Source organism: Schistocerca piceifrons, chromosome X (genome assembly GCF_021461385.2).
Source record: "Schistocerca piceifrons isolate TAMUIC-IGC-003096 chromosome X, iqSchPice1.1, whole genome shotgun sequence".
Taxonomy (NCBI): Eukaryota; Metazoa; Arthropoda; class Insecta; order Orthoptera; family Acrididae; genus Schistocerca; species Schistocerca piceifrons.
Window position 1 is genome coordinate 764,567,477 of NC_060149.1, and position 21,707 is coordinate 764,589,183.

The 21,707-nt window shown below is 39.8% G+C and overlaps 1 protein-coding gene across 8 annotated transcripts in view; it reads right to left on the bottom strand.

Moving 5' to 3' along the window:
- The window catches only part of LOC124722596, a 356,119-nt gene that overhangs the window by 26,201 nt on the left and 308,211 nt on the right, over positions 1-21,707 (bottom strand). For 7 of the 8 annotated variants that reach the window (XM_047247733.1, XM_047247734.1, XM_047247735.1 and 4 more), the window contains one exon: positions 8,533-8,710. In XM_047247733.1, the coding sequence (XP_047103689.1) occupies positions 8,533-8,710 (178 nt within the window). Of the gene's footprint in view, positions 1-8,532; positions 8,711-19,051; positions 19,156-21,707 lie in introns of those variants that run through there. The other variant, XM_047247738.1, reaches the window with a different exon arrangement.

Here is a 21,707-nt window from a genome sequence, read left to right on the forward strand (position 1 = left end):
CATGATTTTCAAAAATTATCCCAGTCAATGATCTGTTGGACTAAATCTTCAAAAGATGGGAGCCGTAATGTGCCATTGCCTTTCAAACCGATGCCTGTAAACTGTGGCCAAGTGAGCAGAAAGCTGTCCCCAAATTTTTCAACTAGAACCTTAACACTCGCAATTCATGGGCAGGAAACAGTGGCGTTTTGTAGCACATGTGTTTCGGGACGGTTTTCTCATCTTATCACCAATACTGTGGACTTACAGGTCTGTGCCGTGTGTGTTCCCTATGTGCCTATGCTATTAGTGCCAGTTTTGTGTAGTGCCACATTGTGTAGCACCACATTCTGCAATTATCCTTAATCTATGAGCATGAGTGTAGTTTTAGCACTGTGAGCCTGTGTATAAGTATATTGTATTTACCGGGTTTTTCCTTCAAGAAGATCTTGAACAGACACTTGCCACAGAACAATGACAACATTTCATCAATAACAGTGTGCATCCCAAAAGAATAATATTTTGGCAGTAATTCATTCATTTTATCAAAAACTTCTCGTATTGCAGCAAACTTACCACGTTTTCTGCAATCGCTTTGCGACTCTCAGTCATCAAATCTTACTATTTTAGTAAGCTGCTGGAATCTGGTTCGGCTCATGGTAGCAGTATAAACAAATCTTCCTGAAGTGTAGGACCATAAATCTGTAACAGATGACTTACTGTTGTTTTCGTTCCCCATAATAAGTAGCCCTACATATGCCATGAATTCAAGCCTGTGTGTCTTGGATATTTTCTGCCTCAATGCCTCTTCATTGGTATGCTTTATTATGATGGTGACAATTTCTGGAGACAAAAACTTTTCAAATGATTCTCTTGTTGTTCTACTTTACTTACGTCCCCTATGCCTTCTCTTTCTGTCACTATGTTTTGTGCTACTCGTCTTCTAATGTGAGGTGGTTTCGAGCTATAAATTTTTCCAGTACTTGTAATATACTTGTCACTAACCTCGAAAGCTGTGTCATCATCAGTTTCAGGTGCCCAGGTATCATCTTCAGCATCTGTAGGTACTCTATCACTGTCCACATCTTTGTGCACAAGATATTCCTCCTTAGGTTCACTCACAACATCTTCAGTTTCATCAAATTCAATTTGAGAATCTGTAGATTCTTCCAAAATCTGTGATATTTCTCTGTCAGTAAGTGACTGTCGATCCATTTTCAATCAGAGTTGTATCTAACACTGGACTAAGTGCCACTGAACAGGAAACAATACAGAACCAAAGGGAAAGAAATTATTGTTGAGACCATTGCTGCTGTCAACCAAGAGAAATATAATGTCCATTTGTTCTAAGGTCATGTAATGCTATCATTTGTGGAGTAAGATGACCATTGTGGGAAGTCACATCTACTACCAAGTGGGGGAGACTTTATGACCACCTCTCCTAAATTTAAATTTTCTGATTAAGCTTAAACAAAAAACATAAAACAATCATAGAATCTGGAAGAACACTTCAGAAACACAATAAATATTTTTACAAAACTTGAAAAAATAAAGTACCTGAGTAGATTTCAATATTTTCAAAAGGTGGGCATAAAGTACCCCCCCCCCCCCCCCCCCCCCCGCCCCGCCCTCTTGGTATTGCGAGGGTTTAGTCTCTGCCCTGGCACCGAAGCAAGTCTGGGTGCCTTTCGACTAGCCCCGCAGCCTGCTGCTGAGGCTGGAACATTGTCAACACAAACAGGATGAGGGCCAGACTGTTGCAGTGGTCAGCTGGATTACACCCTGTCCACATATGGCACTGTGCCACTGCCATGGTCTTTAGAGTAAAAAATGATGTACTACCACAACAGGGCAGGTCGAACGGCCCACTCCAGCTATGAAGTATCTGTAATCGTGTGCAGCCAGCTCTGAGAAGTACAACTCCCACCAGTCATTGACCCAATGTGGGTTATTCAATCTACTTCTTGATACTGCCTCCATGAGATGCTGACCTGTATGCTGGGCCTTGTCCTTTTGCTGCCAGAAGCTGAAATGGTGCCTTCCAGTTGGGAGCCATTTACTGGCTGACTTTAATGAACTTGTGGGCACCTATCTGGGGGTCCATGGTTTGCAACCCACACTCAGCCACCACCTGCACCTGCTTGCTGCTGAACTGCCACCTACTCTGCGTGTACACGCTCTGCTGCCACAGGCTTGCATCCGTGGACTGCTCACACTGCATCCTTCATCGTGGGTCCTTGGTCAACAGTTGGCTTGGGTGCCTCCTGCACCAGCCCCACCACAAGCTGTTGACTGGTCACACATGTGTATGAAACGGTGCTCCTGTCAAGGAGCTGACTTGGCTTCTACACTATGACATGCAAGTCTGGCCTGGCAGCTCTGTGCACTGGCTGCATCCTGCTGCAGTGTGCTGAGCTAAGAAAGCACCACCATCCAGGACCAGTCATAGTGCTGAACACTAACTGCAGCAAGACAAAGCCTTTGATTGCTGCACAAATTCTGATCAATAAACTTACTGCCTCTCTGAATCTGCAATGGCCAACAACCCAGCTCTATATACCAGCTGCCCTGGAAACCATGCTGCAACGCTTTCCTGACCTGCAACGAGGTCAATGAACACTCAACTCATCTTGACACTGTTGCAACAGGTACTTAACCCAGCCCCCACCCCAACAACACACACACACACACACACACACACACACACACACACACACACACACACACAGCTGAATATGTCTGTGCAAAATTTTTATGACAATGAAAATCGTTTCCAATAATGAACACTTATTTTATTTTTATTAATTTCATCCTGCCTTGCTTTTCCATGATGTGCTGTGTGTGACTGACTACTTTCTTCCAGTCATCAGGGGTGACTTTCCTAACAGCTTCAATGCAGAGGGCCTCGACTGCAGACAGCATTTTTTAATTGCTGGAAATGTAATCTTTAATATGTGTCTGTATAAATTCTATTGGGTTGAAATGGCTATGACAACATGGCAGACTAGTTACTGTACGGCCAGTATGTTTTTGCCAGCTTGTCGATTTAGCATATGGGGATCTGTGTTTTATGGCAGGATATCAGAGCCTTTTAGATTTTAACACTTATTTCAAGTGTTGATGACACAAAGGCTAGTCGACTCCTACTTTGGCTCTGGCATGGTAGGCATCTTGTCCATAACAACACAATGGATGGGAGCATTATCAAAAACAAATGTTGATGGTGCAGGCACATAACACACAAACCCTTTCTCTCAACTGACTTCATACGGCAATCTCCTAGCAAAGAGAGTGACACTCAACACTTCCCCCAAACAACATTTGATGAGACAGTCAGTAAAATTCTTCTGGGTTTGAGACCTCATTGTCAACTATAAAATTCCAACGTTTCAGCAACTGTCGCAAGGCGCCTTTCTCAGAGTGTACTTACATTTAACATTTGATGAATTCGCTTCTGAGATTTTTCAGCATCTCACAGCAGTGTAACAACAGATAACAACTGTTAGACAAGGGAAACAAAATCTCAGTGCACTACGAACAATCCCACAAGATAGCAAACTGCCTGGCACTACCACATAATACAAGCACGAAGTGTTATAATGGTGGGGGTTGAAAATCTGGCAACTGAAAGTGGTTGCTGTAGCTACGGAGACAGCTCATGGGACAGGTTGAATGCAGGTCATGCCTTCCTCGTGGGCCTCTCCCCATTACCACCTTAATAGCTACGAAAGTAATTCTGAACTATACACAGCTACAAATATTTTGACATGTCCTAACACTCTACCACATATAAAAGAACACTATTCCAAAGAATACCTCTAGTACACACTTGCTGCAGATCACTGTCTCAAACAATCAGGGACAAATGATAACATACACTCTTCTAACATATGGGTGCATTCCTCCACATCCATCCTTGATGAAATTTAGGCAGTCAATCCCAAACAGAAAAGCTTATCCTTCCACTTTGCACTATGGCCACATAGCAATTTGGAGGAAAGTGAGTGTTATCAGGTTCTCAGAGATGGTCTGTCATTCTCACATGAACACGAAATAACATACCTGAACACAAAGTACCACAACATATAGGTGATGTCCTTATATGACATATGCGATACAGCAGGCCCAGATGAGTATAAAAATATGAAACATTTCTGTCAAACCATACTACAATGTCCTAAAAGTCTTTACCAGTGGGAGGAACTGGAGGTCAAACACTATGTGAGATTCTTGCTGAAGAGATGTAATGGCTAGTTTAATTCCAGGCTTTGGGTGATGGAAACCAGCAACATGAAAGTGTCGGAGGCCAGTTACTCCACTCACTGCCAGATGGAAGTTTCTGCCCATTTCTGTAGTTGACACGATTGGATTCTCAATGATAGTATCTAAAATGACTTAATCTTGGCCCCTGGCAGTTACTTTGGGATTTTTTGTTTTTTGGCAAGCGTAAAGACTTCCTTCACCCTCTTGCTGATATCTTCTTACCCACACTTTTACAGTTGCTTCCAAGACACCAATTGTTTCTGGAATACAAGTGATCAAACAACCGTATATTCACAATGATTTGAAAAGAACACCTCCCCATTGAAATAATCATCCTGATAGAGCTGCTGACATAATTCAAAGGTAATAATACTTGAGGAAATCTTTTACTGCAATACAGGAATAACGCACTTGTGCAGATCATATTTACTCATAAATCCCAGCAAGGAGGACTATCCACAGATGAAATTACAGACAATTGTCACCAAAAGCTATTTTTGATTGTGGCGGTTGAATACAGAGAATGCAAACACTTGTTATTGCTGTGTTACTACACTCTCACCTTGCAGCTCACTGAGTAACAAATACGCTAGCTGCACTAGGGACATCTCTACTGCCAACAACATAAACAGTTTTAGATTTAAAGTGCAAGTTAAAAATCACCCAAAGTTTCTATCTTCATATATTCTTTTCAAGTACGAAGGTCTTGCTGAACAAAATACTATAGATCTACAGCAACAGTGGGTTGAGCATTGGATAAATAATTATCATTGACTCTCATGCTCTGTGTAACACCCTGACAACTGTGGATATTTCCTTTTGTCAGTAATCTGCTTCATTAACACTGGTATATAGTTGTGACAATATCACAACTTTCTGGTGGACACACATGCACATTTAAGAGGTTCAGAAAACAAGTAGGTGAACCATCATCTCATTATATGCAGAATTCATGCATCAATTAGGGTCATATACACTAAAATTGAATATGAAGTAAATGATGCCAGAAATATTTAGTGAAATAATTAGAAGGACTTTTCTATTAACGGTATTCATCCCTTCATTGATTCCCTTTAGAGGTTTGTCAATTACAACAAGAAATTTTATTAGGTACTTCTCTGATCAGGCTGAGCACCACAGCTGACACTAATTTTGATGATTAATGAAAACTACCATTTACTGTGCTATGATCAGTTTTGTTCTTAGAACACTTTCAGTTTGCGGAGTTGTGCTACAGTAATAATATAAATAGTCTTGTTGTTATATGTAGTGCTGAAGCCCAAATCCAGAAACAAGTATCCACGCTGTGCCTGCCTGCCTGCCTGCCATACTTAATCGTTAAACTTACACTGATCAGCCAGAACATTTATGAAAATTTACCTAATAGGCAGTATGTCCACCTTTGGCACAGATAACAGTGGAGATGCATCATGGCATGGAACATGGAAGCAGTAGCTAATCCTCGTAAATTCTGGGAAGAGATGGGGTGTGCTGAGCTCTGATGCCTCTTTCAATCACAGCCCAGATGTGTTCAATAGGGTTCTGATCTGGTGAGTTGGGCAGCCAGCACATCCATCGGAACTCACCTTTGTATTCCTCAAACCACTCTATCACACTCCTGGCCTCTGGACATGGCACATATTCTTGTTGAGAAATGCCACTGCAGTTGGGAAACATGACGCCATGAAGGGTTGTACGCGATCTGGAACAAGTGTACGATACTCCTTGACCATCTTGGTGCCTTGCACGAATTCCACTGGACCCATGGATGACCAAATGAATGTTCCCCAGAGCATAATGAAGCCGCTAAAAGCTTGTCTCTATCCTACAGCACTGGTGTCAAGTTGTTACCCAGGAAGAAGATGGATTTGCATCCTCCCATTGGCATGATGAAGAAGGTATCAGGATTCATCAGACCATGCAACGCTCTACCACTGCATCAACGTCCAGTGCCAACGGTCATGTGCCCATTTCAGTCATAGTTGCCTATGTCTTGGTGTTCATACTGGCACATGCATGGGTCATCGGCTGCAGAGGCGTTTGACGCACTGTGTGTTCAGGCATACTGGTACTCTGCCTGGCATTAAAGTCTGATGTTAGTTCCACTACAGTTTGCCGTCTGTCCTGTTTTACCAGCCTACAACATCTAACATCTGTAATGAGGAGTGCCTGCCCAAACACATTACGTCTGGACATAGTTTCACCTTGCCTTCTCGATGATGATGATGATGATGATGATGATGATTGGTTTGTGGGACACTCAACTGCGCGGTCATCAGCACCTGTACAAATTCATAATTTTTACACACTCTAATTTTTATTCAGATCCAGCCACTGTCACAAATGATGATGATGATGAAACGATGAGGACAACACAAACACCCAGTCGACAGGCAGAGAAAACCCCCAACCCAGCCGGGAATCAAACCCGGGACCTCGTGATCCAGAGACAGCTTGGCTTTGCAATGTGTTAAAGACACTCACCACAGTGCTCCTTGAACAACTGACAGGTCATGCAGTTTCCGAAATTCTCATGCTGAGCCATCACAATCTGGCCTCGGTCAAACTCAGATAGATAATGCGCCTTTCCCATTCTACAAACAATGGAGAATCCAGGATGGAATGTAACAATATAATGAAAAGCATAGTTGCTACTCACCGTATAGCGGAGATGCTGAGCCACAGAAAGGCACAATAGAAAGACTGTCAGAAAGTTAGCTTTCGGCCAACAAGGCCTTTGTCAAAAATAGACAACATACACACGCGCGCACACACACACGCGCGCACACACACACACACACACACACACACACACACACACACACACACACACACACACACACACACACACACACACACACACACACACACTACTAACACAACTCACACATGACCACTATTTCTAGCATCTGGAGCCAGTCGCCAGAGACTGTGGTCGCGCGTGTGTGTGTGTGTGTGTGTGTGTGTGTGTGTGTGTGTGTGTGTGTGTGTGTGTGTTGTGTTTATTTTTGACAAAGGCCTTCTTGGTTGAAAGTTAACTTTCTGTGAGTCTTTTCGTTGTGCCTTTCTGCGACTCGGCATCTCTGCTATATTGTGAGCAGCAACTATCCTTTTCATTATACTGTTACATTCTTTATATCGACAGTAGGTCAGTGATCACAATGTTCTGGCTGATCAGGGTATCTTATCCATAGGTACATACCTGGACATTCACATCTACCATAATGATAACAACTGGCATAACTATTCTTAGACATAACAACATTATTAAAAGCCCAGGTAAATACAATATGACATATTTAGCAGGTCAAGAGGGGGTGCAGGGGTGTTTGGACCTAATGACTGTCATTCATAAGGTGTGTGTGTGTGTGTGTGTGTGTGTGTGTGTGTGTGTGTGTGTGTGTGTGGACAGGGGACCAGTGGGAGACAGGTGGAATGGTGACATTATGACTATAACCACAGGCAACCTGGCCTTAACGTAAAAAGGAAAGGGTCAGATAGGATTTAATATCAATTTCATGGTACAGCACAGAAAATCTAAAACTGGATAGCTGATCATTCGCTCTGTTATCCTCCCAAATAGGAGTCCAGTGTCTTAATCAATGTGCCCCTTTGTTTGGTGAGGCTATATTATACTGTCTACTACATTGTGGTGTTCCACAGACCCCCCCCCCCCCCCCCCCTCTTCACAGCAGAAATTTAGGATGCCACTAAAATGACACTACTATCACAATCTACAACTATATAATTAGCTGCAAGATTTTCTGTATATCGAGGCATTGTGGCTGTCAGAAATAGCTATCTGACAGATTCAGGCATCGCACAAGTTCCGTATGTCTACTCATACTAAAATCGAAGAGTTATAAAATTAAACAGAGAGATATTTGATAAGAAATTAAAGAAAAGACTACTCTGTACCGTTTGATACAAAAAAGTGATCATGAAAATTGGTATCCTATTATTTTTGCTGGTTGGGTTTCCTCTACTTCCCATAATGCTCCAAGCAAATCCGTGAAGAAAAAGTGTCACAGGTGTTTGTTAAGAAATGCTGATCAGTTGATCTATCACACTACTATAAACAGATAGGTTCCAAGAATAAAATTAGACATGCATACCTGAGAACTTAATCTGTTGACTTAAAGAAAGCAAAATATCAAAGTGATTTCATCTGTGATTATACCCCTGAGGATAACAGTGCAGGTATTAAAAGTAATCCTAGCAGGAGAAAGCTCATTAATGAAGTACACACACTTTGGAAGCTGTCCTGTCCAAAATTTCTTGATAGCTTACCATTACACCGCATTTTCAAAATCCCAAGCTTAGTCAGAGGTCCACTGACAACTTTGCCAATAGGCACAATGCTAAGTAAAGCTTGGAAAATTATAAGCATTATTATTCCAACAGCCACTTGAGGAATCAGTACAAGCTGCATTTGAAACAATACTTCAAATTTTGTTGGGTCCGGTACCTGATAGACAATGAAAAGAGCAAGTTAATGAATTTATATACAATTACAAAGACATTGCTCAAAATGCAACAAGGTAATCCCTTTGCAAGTGCTCCCTGCTAAACCCCTAAAATATTTACAAAGTATTATATAATGTAAAAGACTTATTATGTGCACATCACATCTGGATTTTTCAACTATTTTAGTTACTAATTCATAAAAATCAGTATATAAACCTTGCACCTTATACATCAGACACATGTTTAGAATTGATACTACTGTTTTCAAAATGTAACACAGAAAAGGAAATAATCACATGAAAAACTAAAAAAATTTATGAGGGTAAGCTTAGAATATAAAAATAGAACTGAAGTGTGAAAAACCAAGAAAGCTTCATCAAGTAATAGTATAAAGGTACTGGGAGACTGACACACTGACCAACATTATGCATGCCTGGATAGCTCAGCTGATATAAGAACAACCAAAGAAAGACAAGGGATCAGGTTTGAGTCAGTCAGGTCCACTGTCTTAATCTGACAGGAATTCCAAACATGAGAAAGCTTATTTATTTACATCAATGTTCATTAGAAAAATGTGATTTCAAATCCAGTATTATTTCCTTTACACAGTGATTAAGAGATGTAATTTCTTGACAATGATGTACTTTTCCTATCATCTGATTTTCTTAAACAGTATGACTCTTGGCGTGTCTGCCTCAAGAATAGCATAGCACAAGAAATCCACAACCATGCTGTTCAGTGTAGCAGATACACAGTTTGTTAATCTGGCATTTGGAAAATACTACAAAAAGTGCTATTATTTGTTTACTGAAATTTTCAACCAATCAAAACTTCCACAGGGGAGTATTACTGAAATCCATGTAACTAAAAAGTACACTGCTGGCCATGAAACTTTCTACAGGTGTGTACCGTATTTACTCAAATCTAAGCCGCACTTCTTTTCTGGTTTTTGTAATCCAAAAAACCGCCTGCGGCTTAGAATCGAGTGCAAAGTAAGCGGAAGTTCTGAAAAATGTTGGTAGGTGCCGCCACAACTAACTTCCGAAAAAAAAAAAAAAGTGGAAGACGAGCTTTTTTCTCCGCCTCGAGTTTCAACCACTGCATTTTCATACATTATCCAACGAAACAACGAAGTAAATACAAATTCCGTATTTTTCATCTTCGAATGTAGCAGCATTTCAATGTACTACGAAAATCCGACTGGCAAGACTGTTTGGGGTTTTTGTCAATATGGCTAACTCTATGTTATGAATTTTTTCCTACCTGTGAGAAGAGATGGTTGCTAATGGGAACTTTTATGAATTGTGAATCACATGCAGTATTCTCTTCACCATAAGAATATAAACATTTTGCGATGTATTCTTTCATGTTTGCTGCTATCTCATTTAAATCCTATCTGCCTAATAAACTACGAAACTAGAGTGAGACAACAGCAAACGCGGAAGAATATACATATCATATCATGTTTATATTCATATTATTCTTATGGCTAATAGTGATACAGTCAGAAATGAAGCACGGCAATTGACTAGATTTTTAAATCTAAGATGACTAATTTCTGTAATGTAATGTACTAAAGTGGCGTCTGCAAAGATTTTCAAACGGGGAAAAATTTTCGCTAAAGTCTCGCTCAGAACATCTTCTATCATACGCAGTCTATTATTTGGTTCTTGTTGATCATTATCAAAGAAAGCAGCAGTGTAGGTAACAACAAATAGCAGTCTCTTGCCATTGTTTCGCTAATGAGACAATTCCTATCCTTTTTTTATTCTTTAATTGTAAGCTGCGGTAGCGCGCAGAAAAGCAAGCCATGCCACGAGCGGCGACAGGCCGTGAACATGCACTATCAGAATGCGACAAACAATGCATGATACAGTACAGTAATGCATTTTCAGCTTAGAATGACGTTAACACCTAAAACAAAGAAAATGGCGCTTATCAGATCAAAGAAAAATAAGCAATCAATTCAAACCAGACGAAGCACGTGAAAATGGAAGGGTACCCGTATCAATACGGACGGAGCGCATAGCAATGGCTACCTTGTAAAGCTTAACTGCTAAGCTTACGACTCGAACCAAACTACTGTAGTTGTATCGTCATTCATTCGCCCTAAGTTGTGTCTCATATTAAAATGGACCAACTTTGTATCGATTTGGAGGTGCGGCCTAAAACTTTTCTCTCCTCTTGAATTTCGAGTCTCAAATTTCAGGTGTGGCTTAGATTCGGGAAATTTTTTTTTCCTTGATTTCGAGTCTCATTTTTCAGGTGCGGCTTAGATTCGAGTGCGGCTTAGATTCAAGTAAATACGGTACAAGCACTTGAAACTTGTGTTGAACAAGCACAGTCAACACATGTAGTTGCAAACTGAAATAAACTGGAAATGATTTGTAGTTTGAGTCTGAAGTAAGGTCTCTCCAAATCAAAGAGTCTGTCACGAGGAAAAGCTTGAACACCACTCCTCATGCTATTATGCAGCAGCAATACCTTAATTATCTGAGCTTGTAGAGTCATTCTTCGAGTAAACTGCAAGCAGTGTAAGCAGAGAGTACATTACAAAAGCCCCAATAACACATCATGCAGATATCAAGTCACAAGACAACAAAAGTTCAAGTCAACCAGTGGCAATAAACAAGATGTCCCAACTACACACGAAGAAGAGATGACTGGCACACAGTACTCATTGTGTGTTAAGTAATATCCACTATGTTAATCCAGCAGTGAAATAAAGTTATAGATCACTAAATGTCTGCCAGACAGAGTTGGTCATCTTAGTTTTTGGAATCATCTGTAAGCTTGGGGCTGCTGTGTCACACTTATAGTCCAGTGAAACTGTCAGAAAAAAAGCCTGTACCTTGCAAAAGGTGGGGTAGAAGATTTTATTTTTTTTAACTCGTTCATATTGTTGGAAAGGTTAGAAAACCAAGTTTTGCCAACAATATTTCTCTTGGGAAAACTTTCTGCAGTCAAAAAACTTCGAAAATTTTGGACTTTTTTCAGTTTTTTCAAGATATCTCAGTTTCATTTGCTCCTATTGCTATGACGTCTACTTTCTTTTTTAAAGAGCACAAAATTCTCTACAAATTTGATTTTTTTCTCTACAAATTTGATCCCCCCCCCCGTACCACTATCTAACACGCTACAGCGCGTCAAAAAATTCCAATTTTTCAAATTTCGAGCAAAGTGGCAAATTACCTAATTTTTGAACACTGTTATTTCAGTTCCTATTTGTGTAGTATAAACATATTACTCATCATGTTATTCATTGGAATTTACCATCTCACTCTGCTGCAGGGCCAGGACAAACAGCATCATATTCAGTAGCTACGAACACATTCACGTCAGATTGCGTGAAGTTTATTTGTGTAACAATATGTAATACGACTGTATGCAGGTGCCTTACATTTTCTACACTTGACTGACGTTAATGATCAGTTATAAGAAAAAGTATGTAGGAATTGTTCTTTAGAGGACAAAAGCACATTTATTCTTTGGCGGGCGGAAGGCGATTATCTGTGGCGATTGTTCACAGCACGCTGACAGCTATTAGCACACAACAATAAGGGTCCTACAGTTTGGAGTCGCTTCCATTCAGTTGTGGTGCTGAAAATGAGTACGACTGACATGAATTTGTGATTCATTTGCGAAAAAATGAATACTGCCTCGGGCATGGATGTGTGTGATGTCATTAGGTTAGTTAGGTTTAAGTAGCTCTAAGTTCTAGGGGACTGATGACCTTAGAAGTTAAGTCCCATAGTGCTCAGAGCCATCTGAACCATTTTTTTGCGAAAAAACTGTGGTGAGTGGTGGACGCAATGTGAAAAAGAAAGGACTGAGCACACTTATCGATTGTAGTGCTAAACGCAGGGAGTCTGCTCACACCCGTTTTTTGAAAACACTCAGTAAGTGATGGTGCATGAAGCATGCTACAAGAAGTACATTAATGAGAGAATGATAGCAGCTAGCCTTCAACATCCTCAGGAACCAACAGGAGTGCTACATTGGTCGCAGGAAAAAGGTCAGTTCAATTTCAAAGAGAAATGCTTCTTATGTGCAAAAGGGAATTTTGGTAACTTTTTAACCAAGCAGTTAAGATTGCCATATGCCATACGAAATTTTGTTTACAAAGTAATGAAATTGGAAGTGCAATCGACAGTATTAGAACAGGCTAAACGACATGCTGATTAATTTGGGCCGGCCGAAGTGGCCGTGCGGTTAAAGGCGCTGCAGTCTGGAACCACAAGGCCGCCACGGTCGCAGGTTCGAATCCTGCCTCGGGCATGGATGTTTGTGATGTCCTTAGGTTAGTTAGGTTTAACTAGTTCTAAGTTCTAGGGGACTAATGACCTCTGCAGTTGAGTCCCATAGTGCTCAGAGCCATTTTTTGATTAATTTGGTTAACAAGTGATAGAGCGGATTCAAAATGTAAATGATTTGGTTGCTGCAGATGGGTGGTACCACAGATTTTGCTACAGAAAGTTCTTTCACCATGTTTCAGCTACTGGACAGAAACGAGGTTACAGACCTGCAACACAAGTAGATGAAGGCATGGAGGCTATATCTGCCTACCTGGAAACCAATACGGAAGAATATCAGTTTTCTATGGACGATCTGTTAGAGCTAATACCCACACCACCTTGTCCTGATATTCGAACTGTCAAGGCTCGCCTTTTCCAGAAATATGGTGACGATGTGGTGGTAGCTGAAACAGCTTCAAAGCCAGCAGTCGTATGTTTCAAGAATGTTGGGCACCAACTACTCAGTGAAAATTGGTACACCAAAAGAAATTCAGATCCTCAGCAAGAAAGACTACGAATCGTCAAAGCAGCTGCAAATATCATATTAGATTATATAAGATCAGTAGTGTACGATGTAAAACAGTACCCTCCCTCTGATAATTTTTTATGAGATGTAGAGTCTGTCATACCAGAATCTGTAAGATTGCTCTTTGAAACTATAATTTTGAAACACAAGCGGTCTCCCAGAAAATGGGGGAAAATATGTGTTTCTCTTGCTCATGCACTCATAAGTGCTGCGAGGCCACATTCATTTATTTCATCACTTTTGACTGCTATTAGTGCATACTTGTACCAGAAGTTTGGCTCAAAACATCTCATCCAGGTTTTGTCTTCCCTTGGCTTTGCAGCATCTTATACGGAAGCTGCCCTATTGGAAGTGTCTCCAATCCTTCAGCTTGACAACGAAGGGATGCATTTTGCCAATTTGTGTTTGATAATGCAGATTTCAATGTAAACACCCTAGATGGAACTGGTACTCTTCATGCAATAGGAGGTATAATGTGTGTTCCTCCTCATGATGCATTGCTTCCTCAGAAAAATATTAAAAAGTTGAATCATCGTCCCTCAGCTCAACTTGTTAGTGAAGCCAGAAAAAATGACATACAGACATTCCACAGAACACAAGTTGGAGGGCTGAAGGCTATAAAAATTGAAGATTTGGACATAATTTCTCCTGCAAAAGGTGAGACGGTCATCTCAACAGCGGAAATTACGTGGTTATATTGTAAATGGTCTCAGAATGCAGTTGTTTCAGGATGGAATGGTTACATGCAACGCTTGACGGCAGGCAAAGAATATGAACGTTCTAAAATAAAGTGTCTTCCATTTCTTAATTCATCACCAAGCCATATATACTGCTCTGATGACAGCTAGAGATGCATGTAAAAGACATAATCAGACTACATGCTTTGTCACATTTGATCAGCCGCCGTATTGGAAGGAAAGGGATATTGTGGAGATTGACCTTCCTGAATTGCATAATGTGGAGGTCCAACTTGGAGGTTTCCATTTCCTTATGTCGTTCATGGGATGTATCGGTATGATCATGGGTGGAAGTGGATTGAAGGACTTATTTGGTGTAATATTCACTGAAAACAGCGTTGAATAGATTTTGTCAGGACATGCATATTCCACGGCTGTGCGAGCGCATTTATTGTGTCACCTTGCTTTGGTCTGTCAAGTGTGGGATCACATTGAGCTAACAGAAGACGAACTTGGGATATTGAACGACTTGTCTTCTCCTTGTGGTGAGTCAGAACTGTCAGTTGGCCAGGATACCAGTGTTCTCAGGGAACAAGTCATAAAAAATTTTGTAACTGCCCTGAAAATGATTGAAAGTAAGAGACCCACAGCAAAATTATGGGTTCAGTACTAAAAGATGGTCACTCTCATGAAACAATTTATTGAAGCGGATCGATCAGGCAATTGGAAACTTCATCTTGAAAGCATGCGAAAAATGCTTCCCTACTTCCATTCAGCTGGACATTTTATGTATGCTAAAAAGTGGCCACCTCTACTCGAGGAAAAAATGGATTTATCAGAATATGAGAAGTTCACACCGAAAGGACATTTTACAATCCGGCGATCAGAAAAGTATTGGTCAGGGGTTCCTTCTGACATGACTATAGAACAAACATTGATGAGAACCATGAAGAGTTCTGGAGGACTTACTTCTGGCCGAGGAATTACGGATAGTGTATAAACCAGATGGACATTGGGTATGATTCACATGCAGAACATTTGTGAAGAAATTGAGTCGTATTGCGAAGTGAGCGCAGTAACATCAGACCAGCATGTAGATGCAAGAAGTTGTCGCATCGAATGAGATGGCATAGACTTGCGTAAGCTGCGTGATTGGTTTTCAGTGCACCCTCCCTTCCCTGAAAGTGATTTTATAATGTCTATCAGCAGTGGTGTTGTCGGAACGGAGGATGTTAATTGTCATATGTGTCACGAAGAGGGGGAAAAAAGCATGAAAAGAATAGTTGGTGACAATTTCCACGTTGTAAAGTTCCATAGAAAAGATAAAGTTGTGACTCTCCTTTCTGCATTCAATTCTGTAAAAGCTGGGAGCACTAAAATTACTCCTGTTGATCCTTTAACTCTTTTCCAAAGGATGTGTTTAATGAAACAAAGTGAAGAAGAGTTAAAAGCCTTTCTGAAATATGAACTTGCTCCTTACCCAATGTCCCTATTCTCAGAAAAAGGCATGCGAAAAGGAACAAAATCTTCATTCTACAATGCCTTCGTTCCAGTGGAAGATGTGAAGTCAGGTGGACCGGGTAAATTTTTTGTCATTGATGGAGAGTACCTTATCCACAAAGTAACTTAGACTCGAAATGTTTGCTTCAAGTCAATAGCCCAAAGCTATGTTTCTTACCTGCAACGTCATTTTGGATCTCAATTTGCTATTGTATTTGATGGGTATCCATGTGAGGGAGACAAATGTAGCACAAAGAGTGCTAAGAGAATTCATAGGTCCAAAAAACATTCTTCGATTGACGTTGTGGTTGAATAAGAGATGGTGAACCAAGTCCCTCAGGACAAGTTCTTGTAAAACGAATGAAGCAAGATGAGTTTGATCACACTTCTTAAAAAGGAATTTCTGGAGTGTAGCATTGAAGTGCACCAGGCGCAAGAAGATGCTCACGTTATGATTGTAACATCTGCCATTTCAAGAACCAAAGATTTTGGAAGTGTTGTCATTGTAGGAGATGATGTTGACCTGCTTGTGCTCATGACCGGTTTGGGGCAAGGCACTGAAAACTCATTTTTCTTAAAGCCAGGAAGAGGAAATGCAGAAGACAAGTGGTTTTCCACTGCATCTTACAAGTTTGACAGTGAATATATTCTGTTCACTCACGCCTTTAGCGGATGTGATACAACATCCGCTTTTTTGGTCAAGGAAAAATTAAGTGCTGCAATATTGTTGCGAAAAATGAACACCCAACCTCAGCGCTTTGCACGTTCAAAAAACCACATGCTACCCGTGAAGAAATAATAACAGCAGGAGAACAGGTTACTATCGCATTGTATAGTGGAGGTGTCAGCAGTTCCCACACACTAGACCATTTGCGGTACCAGCTATTCGCCAAGTCTGCCACAAAAAGCAAACTGAATCTTGCACGGTTGCCACCTACACAAGATGCTGCACAACATCATTCATTGTGGACTTACCAACAAGTCCAAAGTTGGATGGGAAACTGGAAACCTCCTGAGAAATGGGGCTGGAATCACAGTGTTCACAGTCCAATGTCCGTTATAATGAGCCAAGATATAGCACCTGAAGCACTTCTTCACATTGTTTCATGCTCATACAAGCTGAACTGTGGCGGAGCGTGCGCCTGCAGAAAAGCGGGTTTGAAATGTTCTTCAATTTGCAATAAATGTATTGGGGTCAACTGTGAAAACGTGCCAAAATTTTTATATGAAGACAGTGAAGATGATGTTATGGAGGATGTCGAGGAAACCGCTGATGAAATCAACGAACTTGCTGAGGCTGACTCGCTGTTTAAAGGAGAGGTCAATCTGGGATCAACTCTATGTACAGACCCTGAATCTGTAACTCAAGGAATTTCTGGTGACACTGAGGAACCTGGCCCATCAAAACGTTGAAGTGATGCTCATATCTGTCTCAAGTGCGCTAAAGTGCGATATTACAAGTATTACATACCCAGAACTGTCAACATTTTTTAGTAACTGACAATTCATTTTAATTGTAATAAAGCTACTTATTTTTAATGTCAACTGTGTGGCTTTTATACACAAGAATAATTACCTACCTAATTAGGTTGGCTATTGCAGCTAATAATAGTTCAGTATCCTGAGACAATTTATTTTGTGTGTGTGTGTGTGTGTGTGTGTGTGTGTGTGTGTGTGTGTGTCTTAATGATGTATTTTTATATTTATAGTTTGACAAATACCAGGGCCGAGGTGGCCCATAGTGAACTTCAGGTAGTGATGTAAGAATGACAATAGTTGGGTGCCCAGCAATCCTCATGTTGCATACAGAGAAATTGAATACCTGAAAGTGAGGTGGTAAATTCCAACATATAACATGATGTATAATGTATTTATACTACACAAACAGAAACTGAAAAAAGTGTTCAAAAATAAGCTATCTTGCCACTATGCTCAAAATTTGAATAATTGGTATTTTTTGAGGCACTGTAGTGCCTTAGATATTGGGAGTAGAAAAAAAATGGCAAGAATAAAATTTGTAGAGAATTTTGTGCTCTTTAAAAAAGAAAATAGACGTTAAAGCGATAGGAGCAAAAAAACTGAGGTATTTTGAAAAAACTGAAAAAAGTCCGAAATTTTCCAAGTTTTTTGACTGCAGAAAGTTTTCCCAAGCGAAATTTTGTTAGTAAAACTCTGATTTCTAATCTTTCCAACCATATGAACGAGTTGAAAAAATAAACTCTTCTATCCCACCTTTCTTGCAAGGTATATCTGCTATTTGACTGGACTATTATGGCCACAAGGTATGATGGGGTAAGAGCCAGTGATAGGCATTTGGCACAGTGAGCCTGTAAGTATCCATTGTGTTCGAAAGACTCATTGATAATCAAGTGCTGTTTGTCACAGTGCTATGATGATGAAGGACATTCTACAAAAGTTAACAGAGATGTACATTCTACTGGACAACCCCAGAGTAAGCCAGCACGTTTCTAGTTGGTATATATTCAAGCTAGTAGTTGTTTAATTTTATTAGGAATGTGTGTCATTTAATGTCAGATGAATGAGATGCCAAAATCAATGTTATCGGATTTTCCTGAAGTCTTCCTTGTTCAGTCTTACAATCATATGAAATGAGAGCACCTAAGTTCACTTTCACTTCTGTTATAGTTAGTGAGCAGTGGTGAGCTACAAAAATAAAAACTGATGCTTACTGTCTTATTTAAGTTACCTCAGTCCCATATTAAGCTAAAGAAAATAATTTCCTCCACTTAATAGACATGAAAGTACTTTATAAATTGAGTATGAGTACAGAAGACAAAAATTTGGCTGCTAGTCACATGCTAAACGAACAAAAAGTGTGGCTATTTTCTGACTCTATGATGTCTGTAAGCAAGAGGGGAAGAAAATTCAAAGATGATACTATTATGATGATGAAATAATGTATTCATTAAATGTGTACTTATCATGCATGCAGTTTTCACTGCAGATCAGTTATTATGACACTACTCTGATTTCCCTTCCACTATGAGTCTGCTTGAGTCACCTCAGTTATGAGCTCTTGTAATCTGATCACGAGTTACCAGCACCCCCTTCCCACACAGCTGCTAAGATCACCAGTAACAAGCAAGCTTCATGCGAAATGCTGACTGAAGCTTCTGCCAGATATTATGTTCAACACTGTCTCCTGGAGTAGCAGCTCCTTTGCTGTTTTCCCACTGTACCTCTCCCGCATGATTTAATTTTGAACAACAAAGGACTTGCATTCAATGGAATAATAGTAGCTCAACACAATATCCGGTCTGGAGTGCCACAGAGTGTTGTTTGCAAGTCTGCCTGATAAATATCGATGGATATCTCACTTCAATGTTCCGGTAGGTATTCCAATACACAGCCCTGTGTCACCCTAGAAGTATAGCAATGCCACTAATCCATGGCTGCAGGTTCACAAGCATAAACAGTTTTGCATTACCTGCAACAGAAACAATTCTTTATTCCTCTTTCTACAGCTGCTGTAATACCATTTAAAAAATTATTTTTGTGATGAGATTTTGCGCACTACTGAATTTTGAGTGTGTTTTGTGCCAGAAGTGATCTAGGGATTACATTTTATTTCCCTGAGACAATTAACACTGAATACTGCATTTTCCACTAACAGCAGTGTACAACCTACACCAGGCAGTTACAGGTCAAGTGCTTGCCCACAGGCAGCCAGGGGAGAGGTAGGGAAGGGTATACAAACAGCTCACTTGAAGGCAGTCAGGGATTCGGGTTGTTGCCAACATGATCATATGACTTGGCACTTGCAAACACTCATGCTCACGGAGAACAGTTTGAACAGCCTGACCTATACAGTTTTCTCAGACACATTCCAATGTTTTCAGTAGTTTCAAGTGTATACGAGAGAGTTCATAGCTGCACCATAAGTAAAAACTGAAGCCTCATGACCATTGTACGTACATACTACTACTACTGGTAATGGTAGTTTCATTACCTTGGCTGTAGAATAGTGCCACGTATCTATCAATACAGTCATACATTACCATCTGTTACCCAGATAATAAAATGAACTGTGTTAGTTCCACACAATTCTACTTATTATATTATGAACAGTGTTCTAAAGATTTCTAATGCCAAAGTAACTATGTTCATGACTTTCACCTTCTCACATTTCCACTTTGCTGTCTCTAATACCAGAGACTGCCATTTTCTATCTAATTTCATAAAACCTAACCAAAAAGCAACTACCTCAAGCAATACTTAACAAACAAGCGAGCTAGATTATTTGATATAACTACAATTAAATTTTTAATTCATACTATAAGCTTAATTAGTTACAAACTAGGTCACCTCTGGAGCGATCTACAGCCTTTAATCTCTGTGCAAATACTTTCCCAATGCTATATTGCAAGAGATGTGCAAGAGCATTTGTTGTTTGAATGGGCAGAAGGGGATACATAAGATTGAAGGAGATGGAGGAACATCTTGAAGAAAGTGTGTCAAGCACTTGCGCAATACTCATTATAATAATTTGTAAGTGTATTGTTATGTTGGAGAGAAACTTCTGTATTGAAGAAAGTCTCCATAAAAAAAAATAATTTATCTCTCCGATTCCTGACAATACCCCAATTTTTTAACCAATAATATGAATCTTGCCATTAACTGTTACATCCAAATGACAAAGGATCATTATTATGAGTGAAACATCTTTAGATATTGCAAAAGTTACCACACCTCCTGCAGAAAGAATTGTCAATCATCATTACTTCTTAGGTTCTGTAAGAATTCAAGGAATTACTCATGAAAAATGTAACAAACTGAATGAATTCTATATAAATCTGCTGAGACATTTTATTTGCTGTTTCCTAGTTAAAGAATTTTATGAATTATTAACACAGAGAGAGGAAATAATTGTAGTCTTACATGTTCAACCAGCCTGATTTGACTCTTGCAGAATATACAGGATCTGCAACAACTTTATAAATCAACCAAGTTCAAGTTTTTCCAAGACAAATTCTATTTAGCCAAGAAAACTTGGGAAACAAGTCAAAGTAATCCAATAAAAACTTTGCCAGCTTACATCTCACTCCTTTTATATTAATTTATGGGCACTATTGATGCTCCATGAACATGAACACTAGACTGAGAAATTTATAACATTAAGTTACAGCATCATGCCCAAATAAAACGCCATCTTTTCTGTATTGTTGCTGGGGCACTGCATCTTTTTGGCATAATTAAAAGACAAGTCTTGTCTAAGTGGATTGATGGGCAGAACTTAAGGATGAAAGTCACTTTCACATAATGTGTCGCTACCAAATAAACTAGCTTGATGAAACTTGGACCACAGAAAGAACTGCTATAGCGTAGCACAGAAGGTAACAGAATGAAACATGCAATGAGTTGAACAGGAATGACGCTTTTATTCAAAGACAATAATTATCCTGAAGTCATTGTGATTTATGATGGTTGTCTGGACATTACAAAGGGCTGGACATACTTCTTAATGGAGTGTACCTCACTAAAGCCCAGATTTCTAAGTAAAACACATCATTTTTTCCACACTTTGAGGAATAAGCAGAAAGGCTATACTTCATAAGACACACTTAGATAAGCAGTTTTAACTATGTCTGTCTGGGCTTTTTCTGCTTATTTTGCAAGTAAATGTTTCTGCTTATTTATTTTATCATTTTTAATAAAAAGAGCATATTTCACTGAAAACTGTGATTTTTAAAATGCTTATATGACTCCTAGCAATCATTTATAAATCAGTGATTCTCTTTTTTAACGGTTTATAAAAATTAACTTCGGTCAAATATGTAAGAAAGAAATTCTCAGGTACAGCCAGGATGAAGTGAAATAATACTGCAAGGAGAAAAAACATGCTGCAATTCGGTAGATGAGTCATCACTTCATCAGTCAGTTACTGTATTGACATGATGAGAATGGCAAATGTGGCAAATCCCTGAGTTCCAAGCTGCAGTGTGTCATGCAACACTCATTGGTTTCAGTGTGCACGATTGC